We start from the raw sequence: 27,995 nt of genomic DNA on the forward strand, positions 1-27,995 counted from the left end.
AAAGCAGATTTGCCTGCTGTGACCTTGAAAATGGGGTCAAGGTCACCAAAACCGACTGGTGTCTGCGGAGTCTGTATATACACCATAGTACCAAATATGAAGACAATCCAGCGATTAGTTCTTGAGATATCGCGGCAACACCGTTTTCTAACTCCAAAAGCAGATTTGCCTGCTGTGACCTTGAAAATGGGGTCAAGGTCACCAAAACCGACTGGTGTCTGCGGAGTCTGTATATACACCATAGTTCCAAATATGAAAACAATCCAGTGTTTAGTTCTTGAGATATTGCTGCAACACCGTTTTCTAACTCCAAAAGCAGATTTGCCTGCTGTGACCTTGAAAATGGGGTCAAGGTCACCAAAACCGACTGGTGTCTGCATATACACCATAGTTCCAAATATGAAAACAATCCAGTGTTTAGTTCTTGAGATATCGCGGCAACACCGTTTTCTAACTCCAAAAGCAGATTTGCCTGCTGTGACCTTGAAAATGGGATCAAGGTCACCAAAACAGACTGGTGTCTGCGGAGTCTGTATATACACCATAGTTCCAAATATGAAGACAATCCAGTGTTTAGTTCTTGAGATATCGCGGCAACACCGTTTTCCAACTCCAAAAGCAGATTTGCCTGCTGTGACCTTGAAAATGGGGTCAAGGTCACCAAAACCGACTGGTGTCTGCAGAGTCTGTATATACACCATAGTTCCAAATATGAAGACAATCCAGCGATTAGTTCTTGAGATATCGCGGCAACACCGTTTTCCAACTCCAAAAGCAGATTTGCCTGCTGTGACCTTGAAAATGGGGTCAAGGTCACCAAAACCGACTGGTGTCTGCGGAATTTGTATATACACCATAGTTCCAAATATGAAGACAATCCAGTGTTTAGTTCTTGAGATATCGCGGCAACAAACAGGTGGGACGTACGGACGGACGTACGTACGGACGGTCGTGAATACTATATCCCCCGCTTCGCGCTTTCGCGCGGCGGGGGACAATTAGATAAACTATTAAAACTATTTAAAAACATATATTCAATCGAGAAATTTATTGCTATAAAAAAGGATGACAAAAATAACTAACAAAAAATGGTCACCTTTATTCTCAGCATTTGATTCATAGCTCTCTGTTGATACATGATATGTTTGAGTCTGACTGTGTGTTGCAACCTTGTTGGTTTGAAATAGGACAATGTATTGTGCCTTTCTATGCAATCCGAAATATGTCTTTGACGGAATACTGTATTTATCTACAACAATAAAAACATTTAAAAAAAACAAAAAACTCTACTTACATTAGGCAGAGTTCTCATTTCATTCAGTATGCTCTCGAACATGGTAGCCAGGGTAACCAATGGATCGGTGCGGCGACGGTTCGAAGACTGCTTGGGTTTCTGAAAAAGTGACCATAATGGATATTCCACAATCACAAGAAGTGGGGAAGAATTGCCTGTAACCCTCCCCGAGAAGAGCTGTATCATCAATTCTGTCTAAATCAGCTTCAATATAAGATGCTTCTCCATAACGACTGTCACGTCAGAGTAAGTCTTGGTTCTCAGGCACCGCCTGCATCATCATAAAGTTCGCCGCATCTATCCTACAGCACACAGTGGTAAGTACCTTGAGGTAGTCACAGTGTACCACAGTCCCAATGCGTCGCTTCTTCTTCGCCTCAACGGCTTGTTTTGGGAACTTCAGCAACAATGACTTCCTCTTGATGCTCTCAGCACTGAAAACCAAATGTTACACATTCAGTGCACTTTCACTCTAAACTTCTTCTACTTTGTTTGTTGTTTAACGCCGCACTCAGCAATATTCAAGCTATATAATGGCTGTCTGTTAAGAATCGAGTCCGGACTAGACAATCCCGTGATCGACATTAGCATTGATCTACGCAATTGGTGAGATGAGGTGAAATGGGGTTTAACGTCGCGTCCAAGATTATTGCACTTATATAGCGACGTGCATGCACGTGTGTGTGTGTGTGTGTGTGTGTGTGGCTGCTTGTACTAGTCCGGACTGATGCCGATTTATAGTGCTAGCTCACTGAGATACCATGCCGCAGTTTAACATGAATATCTCACTCAGACACGGTATACTGACTCCGAGCCGACCAGTCCTTGTTTTAGCCCCTTAATGCCGAGCGCTAGACAGGGTAACAACAAGTACCATCTTTTAATGTCTTTTGGTATGACGCGGCCGGGGATCGAACCCCGGACATTCCGATCTCTGGGCGAACGCTCTACCACTAGACCACGGAGGAGTCAGCGAGCCTTACCACCCAATAACTCCCTGTTGATTCTCAAGTAATTGCTAGCATTATTTCAACTAAAACAAGATGCAACCTGTCTCTTATTTTTCGTGATTTTTCAATATTTATAATGTCCTAATGCGGGCATGTAACTTTGAAGATGAGCAGGCATCTATTATGGGTTTGTTATGTGTTTTATAATTATTTCAAACAGTGCCAACATCTCCGATCACATATTCTATTTACTCACTGGGCAAGAATCGTCTTTGACAGCTTCAGCTTGGTTCCCTCCAGGTTGATGAGGTTGCTGTCCAGAGGAATGTTCTTCTCCTCTTCTTCTTCCTGCTCCTCTGTCATGGCCACCTGTACTGGTGCAGAGTTACCTCCCTTGTTGTACATCGGACACTCCTTGTTGGTACGCATGTGTCCGATCTGGCCACAGGCTCCGCACTTCATCTGTAGAGGGTAGGCAGCGGTCAAACACCAGGCAGTACAGTAAACATACCGTACTCCACGTAATAATCGCCCAGGGCGCTCTCAAAATGTATTTTTAGAGTAAAAATATCATTTATATTTATCCTGACTCATACTTATTGCTAGTATGAGTCAGAATAGTGAGTGAGTGAGTTGGGTTTAACGCTGCTTTTAACATTATTCCAGTTATATCACGGCATGTCTGCTTAATGTGGGAGGAAAGCCCGAAGTGATGCAGGTCTAAGACGTTTACCACTTCGGTGAAACCCACGAGCACGGATATGGTGCTGACAAACCTAGAAACATAATCGGGGCGAACCGGGATTCGAACCCACAATCATAGGTTTCAGGCGTGCCTAAGGGACGCAACTCTGCACAGCGAATCGCGGCCCCTTAGACGACTGGGCCACCCGTGCCCCCTATGAGTCAGGATAAGATAAAATATTAGAAATAGGGGACTCTTATTAGAATATTATTTTGGTGGAAAAACAGAGTTGAAAGATAAATTTCGTGGTTTATGCTGACAGCCTGAAGTGTTTATGTACGACAGATATATTTTTCCAGAATTTATTAGCCCATAACTAAGGGTGCATATAACACACGAGTGCGTATTATACGCGAATAAATAAGTCTTGTGTACATTGATCAATCGGAAGGGGTGCTAATTGGGATTGTTCACCAGCCAATATATTAGCAAATATCGCCATTAGAGCGGGGCGCTTGTTACGTCAAATACGGTATCTTATATTTAACTCAGTCTCATTGTACCCAATATCAGAGCATCTGTTAGTCACAAAACAGTATTCAGTCACTCCTTATAACTGTGGTATCAAAAACATACAAACTATTACACTATTGACATTATATATACAGAACATGTCAGGTTCATAACTTTGTCCTCAAATTGCATTTTTGTCACACATAAACAACAGGGTTCGAATTAAGCGATGCTAAGACGCAAAATGCGTCTTAAATTATGATTTTGCATCTATAAATCAAAATAAAGACGATATTTTTTATTCTGTTTGCGAAAATCATCAATTTTGCGCTTCCTTGGTCCTTAATCTGGACGTCATGAATGTGTTAGCTTGCATTTTCTTTATTTAGAACAAACATAATTAAGTTGTAAATGCATTATCTAAATAATGTGATAAACATAACATATTTATATACAATAGGATTGGAACTTGAAATGGTGTATAATATGTGGCAGCAAAGATGTTTTACAAACATGAGGATATTTTCTTTGATAAATGTTTTATGAGTAATTTAATTACTTTGTTATCTGAATGTCATAACATGCATAATCAGCCATTATTTATATGCAGCATGAATCATGATCGTGCAATCTTGTGATATATATTTTGAAGTTTTGAGTTGAGAAAAATAATTGCTTGTTGATATTTGATTTTGCTTGTAACTTTTAAAACCACAAGCAAAAACTTGCTTGTGCCTAAAAAAATTAAATTCTAACCCTGAACAACATCGGTAACAAGGATAAAATAAAACATTATTTACAATATATTTTGTTTAAATTGCTAAAATGTGAGATGTGATAATTTTCATCTACTACAACATGCAAGTTTTACAATTTCATTAATTCGGTACTCTCATATTTACTTTAATAAATCTTAGACTCAACACAAGAACAATGACATGCTTTACAGATGTCTGCTGGTATAATTGTGTTTATTGTGCATATCTAACTGTCTCACACGGGGAATTTCTTGACAAAATATTCGAAGCCAGGAAGCGGTGCAGCTGAGAATCAGACTTCAAAGCACATCGTCAAAAATATACTGAACAAAAAATGTTGGGGATCATGAATAATTTTAGAGATTGTGTAATGAAATTGTGTGCTCAGTCTAACAAAAACATATGCCCTTAAATATTCGTGATCCCTAACTTTTTTTGTTCAGTATGTGTTTCCCACATAAGATTGTTAGATGTGCTAAGTGAACACAAAGTTATTGCTCGTGGCAAATGCGAACAAGAGTACCTTGAAATGTACCTTGACAATTTTCTCTCTGATTAGTCAAAATGTGCTCAAAATATTCACAAAATATAATCCTATTAAATAATAGTTCAATACAAAACTAAAAGCTATCTACCTCCATAGTAAAGTATGAAGACAGCACAAGAGTTAATAAATGTGCTCGCACAATAGAATGCAGGGCAACCCCTTCATGTTTCAATAACACAGTTCAACCATCTAGATTTAATAATTACCTTTCTTAAGTAAATCATAACGTAAAATATGCCGAACATCTTCAAAAGACTAATCAGACATCCTTAACCTGTCGACAAACGCGAGGAGATACTATTCCGTCCTGTCTTTTACCTGGGACACCACCCTGATGTATGACTATTGTGACAGGGTGGTAAAGACAACCGCGGCGCGAGAGAACGACAACCTTGCCTTTACCTTCAACAGGGGCATCTCCTTCTTTTTCTTCTTCTTCGGAGGAGGCGGAGGAGGTTTCTCCTGATTACGCTTAATACGACGCAGTTGCTCTTGGATTCTGTGCGAATCAAAGAGCGCTTTCTCAAACAAACAGCAAAAACTCAACTCCCACAACTTGCACAGAATGAAATAGTTAGTTGAATGTAACTGATCATGAAGCACCAGCTCTTACTTTGACAGATTGTAAACCAACAGAGAACACTAGAACACTTGAACACTAGAGAGAAGAATTTATCTGTTTATCATAAAGGTCATAGAGGTTCCCTTATTTCACTTCACAATAATGCTGTTGTGATAATAATTTGCTCATCAAGGGATCCGGGCTGTTAATTGAATAGGCATCTCTTATTATGAAAAGGAACAAGAACTAGGATATGTCACCAATAGACAAAAAAAGAGTCAATGAGACATCGGACGTCACAACAGCTCTTTCATCTTTTTTAAAAAAGAACATCATTGTGTTGGGTTTTTAAAAAAACAGTAAAAAGAAGTCCACTAGTATTTCAGAAAAGGTGCTTCATACAAGGGTTGTTAGTTAAACTTCAATCAAGAAAACAAGAACAGCAGTAAATGATGCATCAACACACAACTTTTCCAAACTGATACTGGTCAACAAATTAACTCCCTTCACCAAGAAATGTGTTGGAACGCAAATCATTAACGTGAATACAAAATATACCTTTTCTGTAGCAAAACCTAGAACAAAATCTTCAACATCCATTAATCATTACTGTAAGTTATAGTTAACATTAAGAGTGATGAGAATGAGTTGAGATGAGTGAATTCTGTAGCATTGCTTGTGTTGCCTATGAGAGTGATCTCCCCTGACATCCTCTACCTTCGCCTTTCCTTCCTCATTTCCTCTTTCATCTGGTCATCCATGGCTGCAAACTGCTTGCTGTAATACAAAGATCAGGTTCAGGACTCATCATTGTAGTCTTTGACATATATAGTTTCAAAGATCAGTGTATGTATATACATAATTTGATTTTTAAAAAAAGCAGCCTCTTATTGGCATGGTGCAGATCTCCTCACATGCTCACAACATATGATAACATGACACATGATACCAGTCACCTTCCCCTACCAAACAGATGCTGTCACCTTCCCCTACCCAACAGATGCTGTCACCTTCCCCTACCAAACAGATGCTGTCACCTTCCCCTACCCAACAGATGCAGTCACCTTCCCCTACACAACAGATGCAGTCACCTTCCCCTACCTAACAGATGCTGGTCACCTTCCCCTACACAACAGATGCAGTCACCTTCCCCTACACAACAGATGCTCGTTACCTTCCCCTACCCAACAGATGCAGTCACCTTCCCCTACACAACAGATGCAGTCACCTTCCCCTACCTAACAGATGCTGGTCACCTTCCCCTACCCAACAGATGCTGGTCACCTTCCCCTACACAACAGATGCTGGTCACCTTTCCCTACACAACAGTTGCTGGTACTAGGACTCACATGAAGCCGGGATCCTTTGTCTGTCTGATCCGGACGTACGTGTCGATCACCTGAGATTTCCTCACAATCTCCGTCCTCGTGTACGTCTTTCCCATCTCATCTCGGAATGTCCGTGTTATCTTCAACTTCCTGCCACCCTGAAAGAATGAGGTGAGGTGAGGTGAGGTGAGTAGAAATGGGCTTTCACGTCACACTCAAGATTACTGTATTAATACAGCAACGTGCATGTGTGCCTGCTTGTACTAGTGCCCATTTTATAGTGCTATGCCACTGAGGTAGATACCGTGTGTGTGTGTGTGTGTGTGTGTGTGTGTGTGTGTGTGTGTGTGTGTGTGTGTGTGGTGTGTGTGTGTGTGTGTGTGTGTGTGTGTGTGTGTGTGTGTGTGTGTGTGTGTGTGTGTGTGTGTGTGTCTGCTTCTTCTAGTCCAGACTGATGCTAGCTCACTGAGATACCATGCCGCAGTTTAACATGAATACCCCACTCAGACACAGTATACTGACTCCGAGCCGACCAGTCCTTAATGCCGAACGCCAGTACCATCTTTTAACGTATCTTGGTATGATGCGTTTATCATTCTTTAAAAGGCATATATCATTCTTGTGGCCTGTAAGGTAACAATCAGCATATATAAGTGAGGGAATCAATATTCCAGCCTCATCACTGCAGACTGTAAATAATCAAATCTTGGCCTTCAATATAGAAAACATGGACAACAATCCTACCGTCAGGCATAATGAGCCATCTACATGGTGCTTGCAGCCTGTTCAAAGCCTACTGATGACTGTAGGGAAACTGACACTTACTGGTGTTGAGAGTAGACCATCCTCATCCTTCCCCAGCCCAAAAGCATCTCCTTTCTTCTTCTCCTTGCTGTCGATGCTGTTGTCTCCCATCAGCATACGCTGCAGCTCCTGCCTCTCAGCCTCCTCCTTCTCCATGCTCAACTACAACATCAGCAACATCTAAGTCAATGCCTAACTACAACATCAGCTACAACATCAGCAACAACATCAGCAACATCTCAGTCAATGCTCAACTACAACATCAGCAACGTCTCAGTCAATGCTCAACTACAACATCAGCACCATTTCTGTCAATGCTCAACTACAACATCAGCAACATCTCAGTCAATGCTCAACTACAACATCAGCAACATCTCAATCAATGCTCAACTACAACATCAGCAACTTCTCAATCAATGCTCAACTACAACATCAACATCTCAATCAATGCTCAACTACAACATCAACATCTCAATCAATGCTCAACTACAACATCAACAACTTTTCAGCCAATCCTCAATTAAAGCATCAACAACATCTGAGTTACTCATTAGCTACAACAGCAACATCTGTGACCTACTAAAGCAACAGTTCGGTCAAGCAACCACAACATCAGTAACTTCTTAAGCAATGCAACACCAGCACCAACTCCAGCACTTGAAGGTTTAAACCTACCTGTGTGCTGGTCTTCTTGTTGGATAGCATGCTCTCTATGTTTTTGCCCATCTCCTCAAAGTCAGAATCTTCTCCTGACGTTGACTCCTCGTCCGTGGACAGCACCTCCGTGGAGGACAACACCCTGTCAAGGAGAGCATCCTTGTCAGTTTCCAGGTGAGTGGGGGAAGTTTAACACTCATTTGAACAGTATTCCAGTTATAGCACAGCATGTCGGCTTAATGTGAAAGGAAAGCCCGAGGTGATGCAGGTCTCAGACGTTTACCACTTCGGTGAAACCCACGAGCACGGGTATGGTGCTGTCAGACTTAAACTTAAAGTATAATCATGGCAAACCAGATTCCAACCCACAATCATAGGTTCCGTGCATGCCCAAGGGTTGCATCTCTGCACAGCGAATTGCATCGCTTTTGACAACTGGGCCACCAGTGCCCCCAGTATCCAGATAGTACTTGGTCTAACACAACAAATAATACTGAACGCTACTGTCATGGTTTTCACAAAATGGACATTATTATTATTTTGATAATCAATGGACTGACTGTAGTAAATGTTATATCTGGGATCACACTTTCTTTGTAAAGTAACAATTCTAGTACTTTTTCAGGTTAAGTCCCATCAGGGATTCCAACCCACACTCCCGGATGGGACTCCAAAAGTACCAGAATGTTTACTTTACAAAGAAAGTGTTATCCCAAATTTAACATTTGTTACATTTGACCACTTACTAAAAGGCATTGTGTTCACAATGTACAAACTGTCTAAATGGTTGATAACAATACAGAGAGATCTTCTACCTGATATGTGGCACAAGCCCAGACAATAACAGCGGTAGAAACTAACATTTTTGGTCCACTAGTCCTTATAATGATAACATATAGCAAAACCCTTAAAAATGGCAAATTTCTACTAGTCCTTATGATACCTTAACCATTGGGCAGTTTGGCAAGGACTACAGGACTAGTGCGAATTTCTAACCCTGCAATAATGTAAAGTTATGTATGAAGATAGTAACTGTTACATTTCGGCTATATTTTCCTCTGTATACCGGTAATGTTCTATTTTGTTCTGGAAAATAGTGTGGGTGAGTGAGTTGAGTTTTACTCCGTTCCTGAACGATATTTCACTTATCACAATGTGTCAGCTTGACATGGGGGGAAAGCATTGGGAAGAGACTATAATACCAAAATTGGCATTTCTTTACATTTTATATTTTCTTAATTTCAGTGATATTTTAACATTGAGTATTTTTGCGATAATATAAAATTTAGGTAAAAACACCTTTCTCTTTATTGGTCTTTATCTTTCTTTTTATCGACCAGGCCATCACTCTAATTATGACCATATTCAAAAAATGGATTGGGAAATTATTCATTTCAATTTGGGAACTTTTACTGACATTTGCAGCAGACTTGGAGCAGAACATAGGCCTCTGAGCAAAGCTAGATAAATCCGTGTCGTGCCAGTTCATCCTATGACATACAGCCATATATGTGGTACAAATACCTTACAAACTGCAACTGTAGACACTTGTCCTTCACTCAAGTCTTCAAATTTGAAAAGATTACCCTGGTACTGGTATGTCTAACCAGTGAAAGAGTTTTCTACAGAAGACTATGCAAAGCCAAAATCACAGACTTTAATCAATTTGCATTCCAATCTGTTCTCACAAAAACAGAATCTATAACAAAAAATGTTTCATTTTTCATCAGTGAGACTTTACAATTTCACTATCTGGGGTATAAATTTCCAAAATAAATAAACAATTACTACATAAACTAGAATTCTGAATCCAAACTCCTTTTTCTTTTCTTTTTCCACATTCCGATTTTTTGAGTCAGCAGATCTACAAATCAAGTAATACAAAATAGCCCCCCATACAAGCATGCATAAAACCCAAACCAATTCAAAATTTTAAACCTCAAGTACACATTCCTGGCACTGAGCTTACTTGTTCTGGAGATCAAAGATCCTCTGGCACTCCTCCTTGTATCTCTCCATGTGTTCCGCCACGGAGAAGCGGTTGCCCCGGGCGAACTTGCTCCACCCTCCAGCTTTGTCTGTAGAAAGCATCACAATGGCCAAATGATGCAGTTTCATAAACATTTGCGTAAAAAATCTAGTTTGTTTAAATCTTTTATTCATATCTCCTACAAAATTCAAGAACTTGTCAAGGTCAAATCTAAGTACATGCAGAAAATATGAAGGTTTATTGTCAAATCAGACAAATAAGCTAAACATTATTTAGTACTGCTACATTACATAAAAACAAAATCTAAACCGCTTTGAACTGTATTTCAGTTATATCACGGCGTGTCAGGTTTATGTGGGAAGGAAGCTCAAAGTGATGCAGGTCTCAGACGTTCACCACTTTGGTGAAACCCATGGTGCTGACAAACCTGGAAACATATTTGGGGCGAACATGGGCATGGTGCCTACCAACCTAGAAACATGGTCTTAGGGTTTCAGTGGTGCCCAAGGGACGCAACTCTGCACAGCGAATTGCAGCGCCTAAGACGATTGGGCCACCTGTGGTTCCCATCATAAGAAGAAACATACAGGCCAAAGTTCAGCTTCCTCATTTCAGAGAAGCTTGCACAGCAAAATAAGCATTTTGAGATGTTAAAAGAAGGGCCAAAAATCAGAACATGTGTTGAGTCCCAATTGCAACTAGACACATACCAAATTTCATAATATTTGAACAAACATGGCTGAGTAATGGCTCCAAATAGGATAAAACAATTTGGGATGTCATCATTGGTGAAGCTTCATCTCCATTAGTCGCGTACTTTCATAAGAGAAGATGTTTAGATTTTTGTTTGTTTGTTTGTTGTTGTTTAACGCCACATTCAGCAATATTCTAGCTATATGACAGCGGTCTGTAAATAATCAAGTATGGACCAAACAATCCAGTGATTGACATCATGAGCACTGATCCACACAATTGGGATACGATGACATGCATCAACCATGTCAGCGAGCCTGACCATCCAATCCCGTTAGATGCCTCTTACGACAAGCAGTCGCATTTTATGGCAATCATGGGTTGCTGAAGACCTATTCTTCCCCGGATCTTCAGGGATGTTAAAGATGCATGACAGAAGACTGAAGATGGTCAATGGACAACAAACAGGCAGCAACATGAGCTCACTTCACTTTCAGACAAGTGAGTAAAAACTTAACGAGTTTAAACCAACTCATTTCAAAATAACAACTTGTCAAGACTGATGTTGAAATTCAAGAACTTTCCAAGGTTTACATGAACCATGATTCAATGCTTTGATAAAGCACCTTGCAATGTTTGAAACACAAACAACTGGTTGGAAGTAATCACTTCTGCTACTGTTCACTCAAATTTACAATTCAATGGATATGTCCTTTGCTTAATATTCAGGCAAGACCCCATAGACTTACTTTCAGTCTCCTGCCCTGTCTTGGCCTGCTCTGTTGACATTGTCCTCACGACATCAATGACTTCCCATCTTGACAATTTCTTAATCTGCAATGTTATCACCATATTCATTATTTCTTTTTATTTGAACTCAATTTTTAAATTATCCCTGAAATCGTAACAGGAAATCCAAAGAATAGAAACATCGTTTTCGTTATACTTAATATGGACATCTTTACACCAAAGCACAATGTCTTCATAAACAGTGATTACAGGATTATCTCCCCTCAACTGGATTGCAGCTCAATCCATATGGGAGACACAAGGGACAAATTGAAACCAGTGGCATGCCAATATCACATTGTACAGAAACGTGTGCTCAGTAACATAAGTTCATAAATATCCTCTCTGAAGATGGGTTCATAGACTTTGTCTATCAGTGCCTTATTTAGCCTTGTCTCAATATTTTGTCATTTGCAAACTCAAGTCTGTACATCAACATGGAAACAGCATACAAATATTTACTATTGATAAAATCAATATGCGAAAAGAACATGGAAACCCACCCCTGAGGTGGTGTGACCGGACCGAGGGGTCGGGTCCAAGGGGCCTTGTTTTCACACATTGACCTTGTCAAGAGCAACCATTTGTTTTCTGATACCAAAATTCACTTTAAAGTTCAAGAAGCCTTTAAACTGTTTTCTGTTTCATTATGGTAACCTGCGAACAGTGAACTGTTACTACCAGACGCCATCTTGTTTTCTAGCAGAGGTATGTCAATATTTATCATGTGACAAGTCAATACTCATCATGTGACACGTCAAAGCCAAAATTTGAGGTCAGTGTCAGTCATATGACTTGAGGGTCTGCATGGACACGTACTGTCTTGTCACATGGTATGAATTAACCAATGGAAATGCAAGATTATTAACAGTATTACTTGCATTGACAGTCACAGTGGTTGCCCAATTTCAGACAGGACATAACTGTCTGACAGTAATCAACAGTCTACATGAGTGAGTTTGATTTTACGCCGCTTTTAGCAATATTCCAGCAACATAAAGGCACGGCACCAGAAATGGGTTTCACACACTGCACCCATGTTGTGAATTGAACCTGGGTCTTCGGCATGACAAGCGAATGCCTTAACCACTAGGCTACCTGACCACCCCCAGTCCACATGATGACTTGAAGAAACACAAGACAATGGAGACAAGCCAATATTACATCTTCAAAACTATCATCAAACGAGCAGACCCACCTCTGATTCCTGCACACCAAACTTCCTCAGCAGCTGTTTCGCATCCTTCAAGTTCAGCCTCCTGAGATCAGCATCAGTGCCAGTGACGGTCCGTTTGACCGGAGTGTCCTTCTGTTCCTCCTGCTTGGCCTGAGGTTTGTTGGGGACTTTGACGTAACTGAAACCCTCCCCGCATCCCGTGGGGTCTGCCACGCCGTTCAGCTTCAGTAGACACTTCCCCTTCATGGCGGAGATGTAGGCCCTGGTCGTGTTCCAAGGGGCCGTGCGAACCTACAGCAAAGGTAAGAATACTGTCAACTATCAGCACTCAACACATAGGTTTGCTTGGCCTGAATAACATAACACATGTCTAGAACCCTAAAAGAAAGTTAAATACCACCCTTTTATTTTCAAATACACTAAATTCAATAAATCCTTTGGAAATATCTACAATCTTATCAAGGTCTAAGTACCACAAGTACCTACTGAAACTGGGTGGGAGTACACTTTGTTCCTCTAGATGGGCATAGGGTCACATCAGTCTGTGACTTTTGACACTCATCCAAAGCCTGAGTCTTGTTAAATTCTGTTTGGTCTTGTAAGGCGAGGTGAAATGGGGTTTAACGTTGCGTCCAAGATTATTGCACTTATATAGCGACGTGCATGCACGTGTGTGTGTCTGCTTGTACTAGTCGGACTGATGCTGATTTATAGTGCTAGCTCACTCAGATAACATGCCGCAGTTTAACATGAATACCCCATTCAGACACAGTATACTGACTCCGAGCTGACCAGTCCTTGTTTTAGCCCCTTAATGCCGAGCGCCAGACAGGGTAACAACAAGAACCATCTTTTAACGTCTTTTGGTATGACGCGGACAGGGATCAAACCCCGGACCTTCCGCTCTCCGGGCGGATGCTCTACCACTAGACCACGGAGGCGGTCATTTGGTCGTGTAAGCTCAGCTAATAATAGTACATATAACATTGAACTGTACTGAAAAGTAGGCCAAGAGACAAGTTTTGACTTGCAGTTTCAAATGTTTCTTTGCACTGACTGTTATAATATATGTGACCCACCTGGAGAATAGGAACCTTATGGGTGCTAGGATACAATTGTGCTGTGACATCATAAAGACGTTTGACATCAACTTACTTCCATATAAATTGCCATGTGTGCAAACAGTATAAAAATATCTCACTTTCCTCTCGTCAGTTCATAATGTAATTAAAACATTATTTCAAAACATTCCACCATGCATGTCTATTTTCAATTTATCAGACATTATACTAGTATCCAAAAACTACAATCATTACTTAAACTGTAATTAGTCTGAAAATTGGACTTTCCAGAAAATATGAGACCAAACGTTTAATGCCTTGTATCTCTGTAATAAAAATTGAATTATGAATTGTATTGTTGTGTTCCTAAGATAATGTAGTTTTAAAATATAATAAGAAGTCAAAATGTGATTTTTTCAGCCATAAGGTTCCTCATCTTATGGTGGGTCACATGACACAATGAAACAGAGGAAGAAGGTGAAATGATAATCAACTTCTATTTGCATGAACAGTTTCCAAATATTAGATAATTGATATGTGTATTCAATACATGTATGAGTGTATCCCTCTGTAAACAAAAACAAGTGTGCCTCATCAGAAAATAAATACAGCATAGGACTTTCTAAAATGGTTTAATAAAACAGAAATACAATGTATCTAGTAAGTGGTTTTCCAGGTGTATATTCAACATTCAGTAAACTGCATTACGGTGATATCAAGTTCACAATTGCCCTCACTTACTCAGAATCAGAAAATGACACAAACCACAAGGGTCCCCTCACTCCAGCCATGCTCATTGTCGTCTCTAGCTTGTCCTGTTGAATTTGCTTCAATAGGATCATTTGCTGACATGAAATGATCACTAAAACTGCGATCCATTACCGATGACATGAATACAATAACCTGTTTCTTCATCTGCTTTGTACTCACTTCATCATCTATCTTCATCTGAGTCTCCTCCTCATTCTCATCATCCGGAGCAAACAGAGACTTCTCTCCATACCCAGCATCCTGGCAAACAGGAAGCACTAAATGTTGTCTACTACTCATAACAATTTGAAAAAACAACAATTCTGTACTATTTCATTTTTCCATGAGAGAGTGGCTAAATCTGGAAAATTGTTTTTGTTTGGTAGTCATGACAACTAAAGGATATTCTTTTTGTGTCACAAATGTACATGTGCACAAATTGAAAACACATCTAAACCAGTTTGAAAAAATATCTACATAGGAATTAATAACCGTTTCTTTTCCCTTAGCGGATAGAACAGTTGAAAGTCTTTGTTTCTTATTTGAGATATCATCATCATGTACAGCCTCTCTAAGGATGATGATAAAATGAACACACTTTAAAAATATTTACCCGTATTTAAAAAAGGAAGACTCCCACAATAGAATTAGACTTCAGCAATGTTTGACAAGTTTGTACATCTTATGCACAGGTGAGTCTTTCCCGCATATTCTCAAAATCCTCACGTCAATTACCTGTACCTTTTCTCCCAATACTGATTATCATATATCTCTTGATTTAGGATGCTATCATATAGCCATTGTGTTTATCTGCGTTGCCTAGCTACATCTATGGGGAACAACTCACTAGACACTCCCCTCTCAAAAATAACGTTGTCCAATATAGGACGTCATTTGCGAGCGCATGTTCGAATCTCCAGAAATGAAGTCATGATGGAACAATGTTTTATCGTGAAATAAACCACGCTTCGTTCTTCATTGTTCTTTGGGATTTATCGCCCAGCTATCTTATATAGGGGTTTAAAGGTTGGACGTAATCATGACAAGCTGTATTATGGATAACAACTTCTTTATTTGAAATACACAACATTTCAAGGCTACTTCTTCATCACTGAATGAAGGGGCAAGAGGTAGCCCTGAAACATGTATGTATAGTAGAGAAGCTGTTATCCTTAATACTCCTTGTTGTTATAGAATAGTTGTGTTACAAGTCTACCTTGAGCCTCTGTTCTGCTGTGACCATGCTGTAGAAAGCACAGCACTGTTCTGCAGACACCATTGCCCGGATCTCCTCCTCTGTCGGCAGGCGGAAGTCTGGCTTCAACACCCACCAGTTGGAGTCCAGACCTGTCACAAGATAAGGTCCGTACTCACACAAATGTCAACTGTGACTTTGACTAAACACACGCATAACAAATGTACAAATACAAATATTGACATCAGTTCTGAAGTGTAAAATACTCTGAAGATTCCCTGAAAACTCATTCACATCGTGGAACTAAGTTAATTTGTGGATATTAGGGCTGAGACGAAACAACAAGAAGAAAAAGTGTCATTTACTTTGATTTAGCAAAAAGAGTACGTGGCAGTCAAGTTACCGGTTCTCTTGAAGTCGGCACAGAGTTTGAGACGTTTGCGGATGCTGCTCTCCGAGTGGGAAGGGAATGCTTTCTTAATATCCTCCATCTTGATCCTACGGGGCTCATCTCGACTTTTCCAGAACAGACGGTAGATGAACACCTAGAAACAAGATTAGTGATGTCACGAGTCTTGAACAAACTTCAAACACTATTCAAACCTACCTATAGTCACAATAATTATCACCTTCAATACTTTTGTTTGTTGTCAAAAGCTGCACTCCAGCTACTTTATTCCAGCTACCTTATGTTCTTGAGGGTGAGTGAGTGAGTTGGGTTTAACGCCGCTTTTAACAGTATTCCAGTTATATCGCGGCGTGTCAGCTTAATGTGGGAGGAAAGTCCGAAGTGATGCAGGTCTTAGACATTTACCACTTCGGTGAAACCCACGAGCAAGGGTATGGTGCTGACAAACCTAAAAACATAATCGGGGCGAACTGGGATTCGAACCCACAATCATAGGTTTCTGCCGTGCCCAAGGGACACAACTCTGCACAGCGAGTCGCGGTGCCTTAGACGACTGGGCCACCCGTGCCCCCCCCTCATGTTTTTGAGGGTTGTGCACACTTTAAAAAGAGGGGGGTACTCATGATACACGCCATATTGAATTTTCATGTTTTTTCCCCAACGCAAAGACGTAAGCATGCAAAAATTGGAAAAACTATGTCAACAAATCCATACCGAAGTACACAGTTTATTCCTCCTATCACACTACCTGGTTATAAAAGAGTTCATTGTAAATCTGGACTTTTAATCTTGACTGATTTGTAATCTATTTTAATACTTTTATTTAAAATGCCATTCAACTATTTACATTAATTCTGGCGAAGTCGTGTGAGAACTGATCAGCAGATCGCTCCAACTCACCACCATATATGACAGCGGCCTGCCCAGACAATCCAGTGATTGATATTATGAGCACCAATCCACACAGTCAGAATACAATGACATGCTATCAACCAAGTCACCAAACCTGACCTTATTTAGTTGTCTCATGACCAGCATAGGTTGCTGGGGACACATATTCTAACACGTCATGCTGGGAACATCGTTACCATGGCAATGACACATTATGTAGGTTACCTGTAGGAAGTCTCTGACAAAGTTGTTTGCCCGCTTGGAGTTTGGTCCCGGCACCTCATAGAGAGGCCCTGCCTGCCCTATACAGTAGATAGTGTCCACCTCACGGATATGGTAGCTGCAAAATAGATTCACAGTCGTCACAGATGCAGCAGAAGCAGGAAGGTAGATGATTAGGAAATTACATCTCAAACTTCTCAAGATGTCTGCTTGTATGATATTGTTTCCACTGCACAATTGAAACCGGGTGGACTTGAGATTAAGGGAGGGGTGGTGAAAAAATGACATCTCTAAAGAGTTTTTGTTTGTTTTTGTTTTTTGTTATCGCGCACTCTGCAATATTCCAGCTATATGACAGTGGTCTGTAAATAGTTCGAGTCTGGACCAGACAATCCAGTGATTGATATCATGAGCATCGATCCACGCAATTGGGATCAATGACATGCATCAACCAAGTCAGCGAGCCTGAACACCCGATCCCGTTAGTCGCCTCTTACGATAAGCATAGTCGCCTTTTACGGCAAGCATGGGTTGCTGAAGACCTATTCTACCCCGGATCTTCACAGGTCCCTCTGAGGAGTGGAGGATGGGGTGGGTGGCATCACAAGAAAGTGATACAGTTCTATTTTTTCAAACATAAAACATATAAATATGAACATTATTAAGACACTGGTCATTTTCTATAGTGGTGGAGTCATGAATAAATGTTGCACGTATTTGTGGGGTGCCATGAAAATGGGGTGGGGGGTGGGGAGAGAAAGCAAAATATCATACAGTCCTAAGACTAATGTCCCTGCCCCCCTTCCTCCCACCTAATAAATTACCAGTCCTACATACATAACGTAAGTCTTTCCATCAAAAGTCAGTTTGTCCATGCATGACCATTGATGACAAGACCTATGACAATTGATTAAGGGGTAGTCGGGTACCCTGGTGGTTAAAGCGTTCGCTCGGTCACGCCGAAGACTCGGGTTTGATTCCCGACATGGCTACAATGTGTGAAGCCCATTTCTGGTGTCCCCCACTGTGATATTGCTGGAATATTGCTAAAAGCGGCGTAAAACCAAACTCACTCACTCACTCACTCACGACAACTGATTAAACAGTTGAGATGCAAATGTAAATGATGATAGGATCTAAACTAAACATCCATGACCTACTTCTGGCGTGTTCGGATGACGAGGAAGTCTGTTTCCGGTGTCTTGTGTTGGTAGATAGGAGCTCGGTACATGTTGTTCTCGAATGCCTGGAGGCAGGAGCCGGGCTGGATGTTCCCCAGGAACGGGGAGGTGTGGGCATAAGCCAGTTCTCCGAACGGGAACTGAGGGGGATTAGAATCCTTGCCTGGTTTCTGCAACACAAATACATAGACAGTTATGTCTACTCTCATATACTCATATACTTACATACAACCCTTACCCACTTATATACTTAAAGAGTGATAAAACATCATTACTTTGCTATCTCTGAGCCTTGATAATAACTTCCTTGAACACCTTTAACATCAAAAGGTGAGTGAGTGAGTTGGGTTTAACGCCGCTTTTAACAGTATTCCAGTTATATCACGGCGTGTCAGCTTAATGTGGGAGGAAAGCCTGAAGTGATGCAGGTCTCAGACGTTTACCACGTGACTTTGGTAAAACCCACGAGCACGGGTTTGGTGCTGACAAACCTTCAAAAGGTGAGACAAGGCGAGGTGAGGCCAGATGAGGTGAGGCGAGGTGAGGTGGTGTGTGGTGAAATGGGATTTAATGTGAGTTCATAATTATTTCACTTATAACGGGCATGTGTATGCACATGTCTGTGGTTGCTTCTACAAGTCTTGTCTAATGCCAGTTCTATAGTGCTAGCCCCGAGATACCATGCCGCAGTTTAACATTGATACCCCACTCAGACACAGCATAGTGACCTGAAGCCAGCCAGCCAGCCAGCCAGCCAGCCCTACTGTTTCCCCTTGTTGCCGAGCGCCAGGCATTAAATCACCAACCTTCCTCTCTCTTGGCAGACTCCCTATCCACTACACCACAGAGGCATTATCAACATTATAAAGCCAAGATGTTGTTCCACAATAATACTTCCTAATCATCAGGGAAACCAATTTGCTCATATCCCCTTAAACTTAAAAAGTTGAAAGTTGGTTGATTTTGCGTTTCCTATGCATTTAATAGAAAATTTAATCAAATATTGGAGGTCAGTAGCCAACAATTAAAGAACTGGTCAAGCTAACAACATTTTTGTAATGCCTCATTCATCCACTGTCATCTAAGTTCTAAAATACCTCTGAGGTGAGGTGAGGTGAGGTGAAATTGCGTTTAACGTCGCGTCGAAGATTATTGCACTTATATAGCGACGTGCATGCACGTGTGTGTGTGTGTGGCTGCTTGTATTAGTCCGGATTGATGCCGATTTATAGTGCTAGCACACTGAGATACCATGCCGCAGTTTAACATGAATACCCCACTCAGACACAGTATAGCTGACCAGTCCTTGTTTTAGCCCCTTAATGCCGAGCGCCAGACAGGGTAACAACAAGTACCATCTTTTAACGTCTTTTGGTATGACACGGCCGGGGATCGAACCCCGGACCTTCCGCCTTCTGGGCAGACGCTCTACCACTAGACCACGGAGGCGGTCAAAACACCTCTGAGAATGTGTTTTCGAAAATTACATGATGTATGACATACTCTTCATCAATTGGTTTTATAACCATGTTAAAAAGCTCTTTTGTCCACAAAAAACATTGTTCTTTTTATTTTTGAAAAATAAGATCTCACCCTCTTGTAGTAATTCTTTATTTTGGTTGCCATGCCAACTTGCATCAACAGGGGAGGGTACTCCTCAGCATACTCTGCTAGAATCAAGTCTCCGTCCATGCCAGTCAGGTCTGCATTGGTTCTCATGAAGAACATCTCGCCACCTCCAAATGCTGCACGCTCTTGTTCTCGAATCTGAGGACACATAGAATCAATGAATGCTCAGGTTGACAACAAATACACAAGCTTACATGTGAAATAGCTGTTTGTTTGAATACCTTTATGTATTATATATTTATATATAAGGTGAGGTAAAATGGGGTTTAACGTGGCATCCAAGATTATTGCACTTATATAGCGACGTGCATGTACGTGTGTGTGTTTGTGTGGCTGCTTGTTCTAGTCCGGACTGATGCCGATTTATAGTGCCAGCTCACTCAGATACCATGTTGCAGTTTAACATGAATACCCTACTCAGACACAGTATACTGACTCTGAGCCGACCAGTCCTTGTTTTAGCCCCTTAATCCCGAGCGCCAGACAGGGTAACAACAAGTACCATCTTTAAACGTCTTTTGGTATGACGCGGTCGGGGATCGAGTGAGTGAGTGAAATTTTACGTCACATCGGCACTATTTCAGCGATATCGTGACGAAGGTCGGGGATCGAACCCCGGACCTTCCGCTCTCCGGGTGGATGCCTTACCACTAGACCAAGGAGGCAGTCTTTTTATATATAAAAACACAAACATGAATTAAACGAGAACATCAATGAGTGAGTTGGGTTTGACACCACTTTCCACAATATTCCATCAATATCAAGGCTTGGGACACCAGAAAAAGGCTTCACACATTTTACCCATGTTGGGAATAGAACCAGGGTCTTCAGCATGATGGGCAAATGCTTTTACCACAAGGCTACCCTACCACCTCTGAAACACTTTGAGAAACACTGACTTTTGACATATGTTTGTTGTTGTTTAACGCCGCAACCCGACAATCCAGTGATTGACATCATGAGCATCATTCTAAACAGTTGGGATACGATGACATGCATCATCAATCAAGTCACCGAGCCTGACCAGCTGATCCTGTTAGTCGCAAATTACGACAAGCATAGTCGCCTTTATACGGCAAGCGTGAGTTGCTGAAGACCTATTCTACCCCGGATCTTCACAGAGTTTTGATATATGTAGCAGAGAGATAGCTCTTTTCTGTAGATCAGAGAAAGTGATAATATTTCAGTGATATCTGTGTGTTAGCTTTATGTGGGAGGACAGGCAAGGTGTTGCAGATTGTAGAAGAGTACTACCATGCTACTACAACACAAGCTGACAGACTACACGGAACCCACAACACTAGACGACAGACCACATGGAACCCACAACACTAGGTGACAGACCACATGGAACCCACAACACAAGCTGACAGGCCACATGAACCCACAACACTAGCTGACAGACCACATGGAACACACGACACTAGCTGACAGACCACATGGAACACACACTAGCTGACAGACCACATGAACCCACAACACTAGACGACAGACCACATGGAACCCACAACACTAGGTGACAGACCACATGGAACACACAACACTAGCTGACAGACCACATGGAACCCACAACACAAGGTGACAGACCACATGGAACCCACAACACTAGGTGACAGACCACATGGAACCCCCAACACAAGCTGACAGACCACATGGAACCCACAACACTAGCTGACAGACCACATGGAAACTACAACACTAGCTGACAGACCACATGGAACACACAACACTAGCTGACAGACCACATGGAAACTACAACACAAGCTGACAGACCACATGGAACCAACAACACAAGCTGACAGACCACATGGAACCCACAACACTAGCTGGCAGACCATATGGAACCCACAACACTAGCTGACAGGCCACATGGATCCTACAACACTAGCTGACAGACCACATGGAACTGTCAACACTAGCTGACAGACCACATGGAACCTACAACACTAGCTGACAGACCACATGGAACCCACAACACAAGCTGACAGACCACATGGAACCTACAACACAAGCTGACAGGCCACATGGATCCTACAACACTAGCTGACAGACCACATGGAACCTACAACACAAGCTGACAGACCACATGGAACCCACAACACTAGCTGACAGACCACATGGAACCTACAACACAAGCTGACAGACCACATGGAACCTACATCACAAGCTGACAGACCACATGGAACCTACAACACAAGCTGACAGACCACATGGAACCTACAACACAAGCTGACAGACCACATGGAACCCACAACACTAGCTGACAGACCATATGGAACCTACAACACAAGCTGACAGGCCACATGGAACCTACAACACAAGCTGACAGACCACATGGATCCTACAACACAAGCTGACAGACCACATGGAACCCACAACACAAGCTGGCAGACCACATGAAACACACAACACTAGCTGACAGACCACATGGAACCTACAACACTAGCTGACAGACCGAATGAAACACACAACACTAGCTGACAGACCACATGGAACCAACAACACTAGCTGACAGACCACATGGAACCCACAACACAAGCTGACAGACCACATGGATCACACAACACTAGCTGATAGACCACATGGAACCCACAACACTAGCTGACAGACCACATGGAACCTACAACACTAGCTGACAGACCTCATGGAACCCACAACACTAGCTGACAGACCACATGGAACCCACAACACTAGCTGACAGACCTCATGGAACCCACAACACTAGCTGACAGACCACATGAAACACACAACACTAGCTGACAGACCACATGGAGCCCACAACACTAGGTGACAGACCCCATCGAACCTACAACACTAGCTGACAGACCACATGAAACACACAACACTAGCTGACAGACCACATGGAACCTACAACACTAGCTGACAGACCACATGGAACCCACAACACTAGCTGACAGACCACATGGAACCCACAAAACTAGCTGACAGACCACATGGAACACACAACACTAGCTGACAGACCAAGCATCATATTCGTGATGAATCCCACTAGTCTTTGAACACAAAAATATTACCGTGCTATGTGTGATAATAGGGGCAGTGACCGAGAATCAGAACTATTACTAGTCTCATTAAATCATTCAATAGCAGACAAAAAAGTATGTTTGTTTGTTGTTTAACACACTTAGCAATATTCCACATATGTGACGGCAACCTGAAAATATTCAAGTCTGGACCAGACAATCCACTGATTGTAATAGTGAACAATGATCCACACTGTTGGGATACCACGACACGCCATCAACTAAGTACCAAGCTTGACCACCTGATCCCTTTGGTCACCTCTGACGACTAACATAGGCTACGCGGGGCCTATTCTTACCGTAATCCCCACAAGGATAAAAAAAGGATCTCCTGTAAATACAAGCAACATTCTATCACAATATTCCAATAGCCATACCTTGGCCTTCCTCCGGATCTGCTTCAGCAGAGGGTGTACAGGATGGAAGCCTGCCTCCGTGACGGCGCCGTGAGAGTACCGCTTCAGCTGTGGTCGGTGGAAGCTGCGCATCTTGTTGGCATTGAGATAAGTGAGGAAGAAGGGCTGCCGCAGCTCAACAGCAGGAGTGGAGTGCTGAAACCATCACAACAGGGGTGAGTCAGGGATTAAAACATCTTTACAACAATAACCTTATGCTGCATGAATAACTTGTAATGATGCTGAAAAATTGCTCACAGACAAAACACCCTGCATGTAGAAACGAGAAAAATGTAAAATTTAGGGTAAAAATATTTCTACTTATCCTGACTAAAACTAAATGCATGGCAAAAGGGGGGTGTTCGAGTGAGCTGTTTTTTCTGTTCTCTGGGAACACAGTTTAAGAAGTTTCCACTATCTTTCGGAAAAGACTGAGATAAGCAATTAGCATGAGTCAGGATAAGGTAAAATCATTAATTTGTGTTCTAAACACTTTTACAATAAGGAATCACTTTGTACCTGTACTGGTTAAATCAGGAAATCAACATGTACACTGACCAGAAGGAATTCAATATGAATACCAACCAGTAGGAAATCCACACTGACCTGTATAAGGCTACTGCCCAGGGTAGACCGGAGAGAGTTGTCCATCACCTTCGGGTTGTAGTACTCGTCATTTGACAAGTTGAACGGATCCTTGCGCTGGATTGTCTGCTCCTCCTGATTCACAACAAAACAGAACACTGACAAGGAGTGAGTGAGTGAGTGAGTGAGTGAGTGAGTGAGTGAGTGAGTGAGTGAGTGAGTGAGTGAGTGAGTGAGTGAGTGAGTGAGTGAGAGAGAGAGAATGGTTTTAGGCCACTTTTAGCAATATTCCAGAAATATCACAGCAGGGGACACCAGAAATGGGCTCTTCACATTGTACCCATGACTGGAATCGAACCTCGGCCTTCCGCGTGACGAGCGACCGTTATATCCACTAGGCTACCCCACCACCCCACACACAGCTGACTGACTACATATTTACAAAGTTGATACATTTCAAATACAATGCCCCCTCACCAATCACTGTTTTACCAGAGCTAATCATGTCAGTTACCTACAAACATTGTTATGCAGAAGACAAATGAAATTCATAATTTGCCTCGCTCCTTACCTCCTCCTTTTCCTCTGGTTCCTCCTTAATGATGCCAGCTTTCCCCAACAATATCTTGGACTTCTTCGTCTCTGCCTGGAAGAGTCACACCGTATCTCGTTAATAACAGTTCAAATCATATTAAATTATGGCCAACATGTATGGCATAAGATTGTTGTTTTAAGTCACACTAAACAATGTTCTGGATAAGACAAAGCAGAGATTGACATTATGCAAAAGAAGGTCACCTAGGTTGACGTGAGTGAGTATGGTTTCACGCCGCTTTTAGCAATATTCCTGCAATATCACAGCGGGGGACACCAGAAATAGGCTTCACACATTGTATCCATGTGGATAATCGAACCCGGGTCTTCGGCGTGACAAGCAAATGCTTTATCCACTTAGCTACCCCACTGCCCCCTAGCCTGACGACCCGATCCACTTAGTAATCTTGTACAAACAGTAAAGGTTCCTGGGGACCAGTTCTAACCCAGAGACCCTGAGAATCTGTGAGAGACCTCCATGAGTTTGCTTTTTTCCTGAATGCCTTGGTACAGTGTATAGTCATGTCTTAATCTTAAGCAACTCTGAATTTCTTCAATTTAGCTGCAATACTTTTATATGGAGTGAATGAGTGAGTTTGGGTTTTACTCTGCTTTAATTAATATTCCAGCAATATCACTGCGGGGAACACCAGAAATAGGCTTCACACATTGTACCCATGTCGGGAATCAAACCTGGGTCTTCGGCATAAAGGGCAAACGCTTCAACCACAAGGCTACCCTACCACCCCTTTTATCACCATGATGCCAGGCACATGGCAGAATAACAAGTACCATTTTTTAATGTTTTTAGGTTTGGTGTGGCCAGGGGATTTAACCAGCATAGGTTTGCTGGGTACTAATTCTAACCCAGAAGCCTCGCAGGTCACAAGCATATGTGAGTGAATGAGTGAGTTGGGTTTAACGCCGCTTTTAACAGTATTCCAGTTATATCCGGCGGGTCAGCTTAATATGGGAGGAAAGCCCGAAGTGATGCAGGTCTCAGACGTTTACCACTTTGGTGAAACCCATGAGCAGGGGTATGGTGCTGACAAACCTAGAAACATAATCGGGGTGAACCGGGATTCGAACCCACAATCATAGGGTCTGGCGTGCCCAAGGGACTCAACTCTGCACAGTGAATCGCGGCGCCTTAGACGACTGGGCCACCCGTGCCCCCCACAAGCACATGTACACGAGTCTCGTGTCTGAATCAACATGAAATAGTTCCAAACCTTCTCTTTCTTCGCAGGCTCGCTCTCTGTCGTTGAGTCCCTGTCTGCCGGGATCTCCAGAATGATGTTCTCGTCATTGGGGTCAAGGGTCAGCACTGGAGGGGTGGGTATTTTATCCATGCACTGGAATAAACATGTACCATCAAGATTATACATATTCTAATAAATAGCATAACAAATTGTTGCAAATTATGTGAAAGAAAAATACTTGCATTTTTGTTTATATGATGAAAGAAGTGTTTGAGTAAATAGTGAGTCAGACTAGGCTAAGAAATAATTATATGTCACAACCATCTATAATAGTGAGTGACTTTTATTGCTGACTGCGGATATCAGCAAGATAATCAGGATATATTCAGACATGATGCAAACCAGTGATTGAAAGCATGAGCAACAATCTACATCAGTTGTGGCAAGGGCTGGGACAGGTAATTCGGGCGCTGGGGTCGGGTTGGTCCTAAGTAGGACCCAGGTACCCACAGGACTACCCGGACCCGTGGTTAGTCATCATGGTCATGTGATTTATTGTTTAATGACAACAATAATCAAACTCAATGGTTACACTACAAGTCGCTAAATGTTTACATCTCTTTCTGACTACGCACGCATTCCTTCTGACATATATGTTTGTGTTAAGATAAAGCTGCAACTTAATTGAATGTGTGATCAGATGCATATAGCCAGGGCTCCTGTAAAACAATTCTCAATCGGACATTTTGTACCCAACTCATGAGACCTACAGTGGGTATCCGGTTAGGGTTGGGTAATAGGGGGGTCGGGTACCCGGGTAGTAATTTTGGACTCATCCCAGCCCTAGTTGACACCATTTAAGGGTCATTCATTCACTCATGCACAGCAGCCATAATGACCACCTAATCCCCTGTTTAGTTGCTTCTCAAGATACCCATTAACGTTCATTCGTTCACTCACCCACAGCAGCCATGACCACCCAATACCCTATTAAATTGCCTCTTAGTGGTCATTCATTCACTCACACATAACAGCCATAATAACCACCCAATACCCTATTAAATTGCCACTTAGTGGTCATTCATTCCCTCACACATAGCAGCCATAATGACCACCCAATACCCTATTAAATTGCCTCTTAGTGGTCATTCATTCACTCACACATAGCAGCCATAATGACCACCCAATCCCAGGTTAAATCGCCTCTTAGTAGTCATTCATTCACTCACACATAGCAGACATAATGATCACCCAATCCCCTGTTAAATCGCCTCTTAGTGGTCATTCATTCACTCACACATAGCAGACATAATGATCACCCAATCCCGTTAAATTGCCTCTTAGTGGTCATTCATTCACTCACACACAGCAGTCATAATGATCAACCAATCCCCTGTTAAATTGCCTCTTAGTGGTCGTTCACTCATTCACAAACAGCAGCCATAATGACCACCCAATCCCCTGTTAAATTGCCTCTTAGTGGTCATTCATTCAATCATACACTGCAGCCATAATGACCACCCAATCCCCTGTTGAGGTGCTTCTCAAGATACCCATTAACGTTCATTCATTCACTCATACACTGCAGCCATAATGACCACCCAATCCCCTGTTGAGGTGCTTCTCAAGATACCCATTAACGTTCATTCATTCACTCATACACTGCAGCTATAATGACCACCCAATCGCCTGTTGAGGTGCTTCACAAGATACCCTTCAGGTACTTGGACCTATTCTCCCAAACATCTCAGCAAAGTCAAGTGGAAACTTGTTTCCGCATCAACACTGTCAGTTCTCTTACCTCAGCATCCCAGATGATGTCGTCCTCCCAATTGGAGTAAACTAGACTCTCGTTCTCAATGGGGAAGATGGAGTACCAGGAGTTGTCTCCGATTTCACTATCTGGAAACATGTTGAGAGTGACGAGGAGGTGATTCTACTTACTACCTACAGGCTACATGTACAGCAGTCATTATTAGCAACAGAACAATGTACAATACTTTGGATGGAGGTCCTATAATTACATCATCAAAGTCAACCAGTTGTGTCAAGAACAGCAAATGTGACATGATAAAAGCGGACATGATGCT

The 27,995-nt window shown here is 42.0% G+C and overlaps 1 protein-coding gene across 4 annotated transcripts in view; it reads right to left on the bottom strand.

The window, feature by feature from the left end:
* The window catches only part of LOC124144454 (transcription initiation factor TFIID subunit 1-like), a 78,591-nt gene that overhangs the window by 28,000 nt on the left and 22,596 nt on the right, over positions 1 to 27,995 (bottom strand). For 3 of the 4 annotated variants that reach the window (XM_046513860.2, XM_046513857.2, XM_046513858.2), the window contains exons 11-32: positions 27,707 to 27,807; positions 25,936 to 26,058; positions 24,681 to 24,755; positions 24,131 to 24,244; positions 23,507 to 23,680; positions 20,050 to 20,223; positions 18,436 to 18,626; positions 17,279 to 17,393; positions 16,157 to 16,298; positions 15,775 to 15,905; positions 14,739 to 14,819; positions 12,769 to 13,038; positions 11,531 to 11,615; positions 10,068 to 10,176; positions 8,117 to 8,240; positions 7,463 to 7,603; positions 6,659 to 6,795; positions 6,027 to 6,086; positions 5,144 to 5,246; positions 2,501 to 2,706; positions 1,620 to 1,728; positions 1,295 to 1,393 (exon numbers count right to left, since the gene is read on the bottom strand). In XM_046513860.2, the coding sequence (XP_046369816.2) occupies positions 1,295 to 1,393; positions 1,620 to 1,728; positions 2,501 to 2,706; positions 5,144 to 5,246; positions 6,027 to 6,086; positions 6,659 to 6,795; positions 7,463 to 7,603; positions 8,117 to 8,240; positions 10,068 to 10,176; positions 11,531 to 11,615; positions 12,769 to 13,038; positions 14,739 to 14,819; positions 15,775 to 15,905; positions 16,157 to 16,298; positions 17,279 to 17,393; positions 18,436 to 18,626; positions 20,050 to 20,223; positions 23,507 to 23,680; positions 24,131 to 24,244; positions 24,681 to 24,755; positions 25,936 to 26,058; positions 27,707 to 27,807 (2,864 nt within the window). The remainder of the gene's footprint in view (positions 1 to 1,294; positions 1,394 to 1,619; positions 1,729 to 2,500; positions 2,707 to 5,143; positions 5,247 to 6,026; positions 6,087 to 6,658; positions 6,796 to 7,462; positions 7,604 to 8,116; positions 8,241 to 10,067; positions 10,177 to 11,530; positions 11,616 to 12,768; positions 13,039 to 14,738; positions 14,820 to 15,774; positions 15,906 to 16,156; positions 16,299 to 17,278; positions 17,394 to 18,435; positions 18,627 to 20,049; positions 20,224 to 23,506; positions 23,681 to 24,130; positions 24,245 to 24,680; positions 24,756 to 25,935; positions 26,059 to 27,706; positions 27,808 to 27,995) is intronic. The other variant, XM_046513859.2, reaches the window with a different exon arrangement.

This window comes from Haliotis rufescens, unplaced genomic scaffold (assembly GCF_023055435.1).
Source record: "Haliotis rufescens isolate VD_foot unplaced genomic scaffold, xgHalRufe1.0.p SCAF_7, whole genome shotgun sequence".
NCBI lineage: Eukaryota > Metazoa > Mollusca > Gastropoda > Lepetellida > Haliotidae > Haliotis > Haliotis rufescens.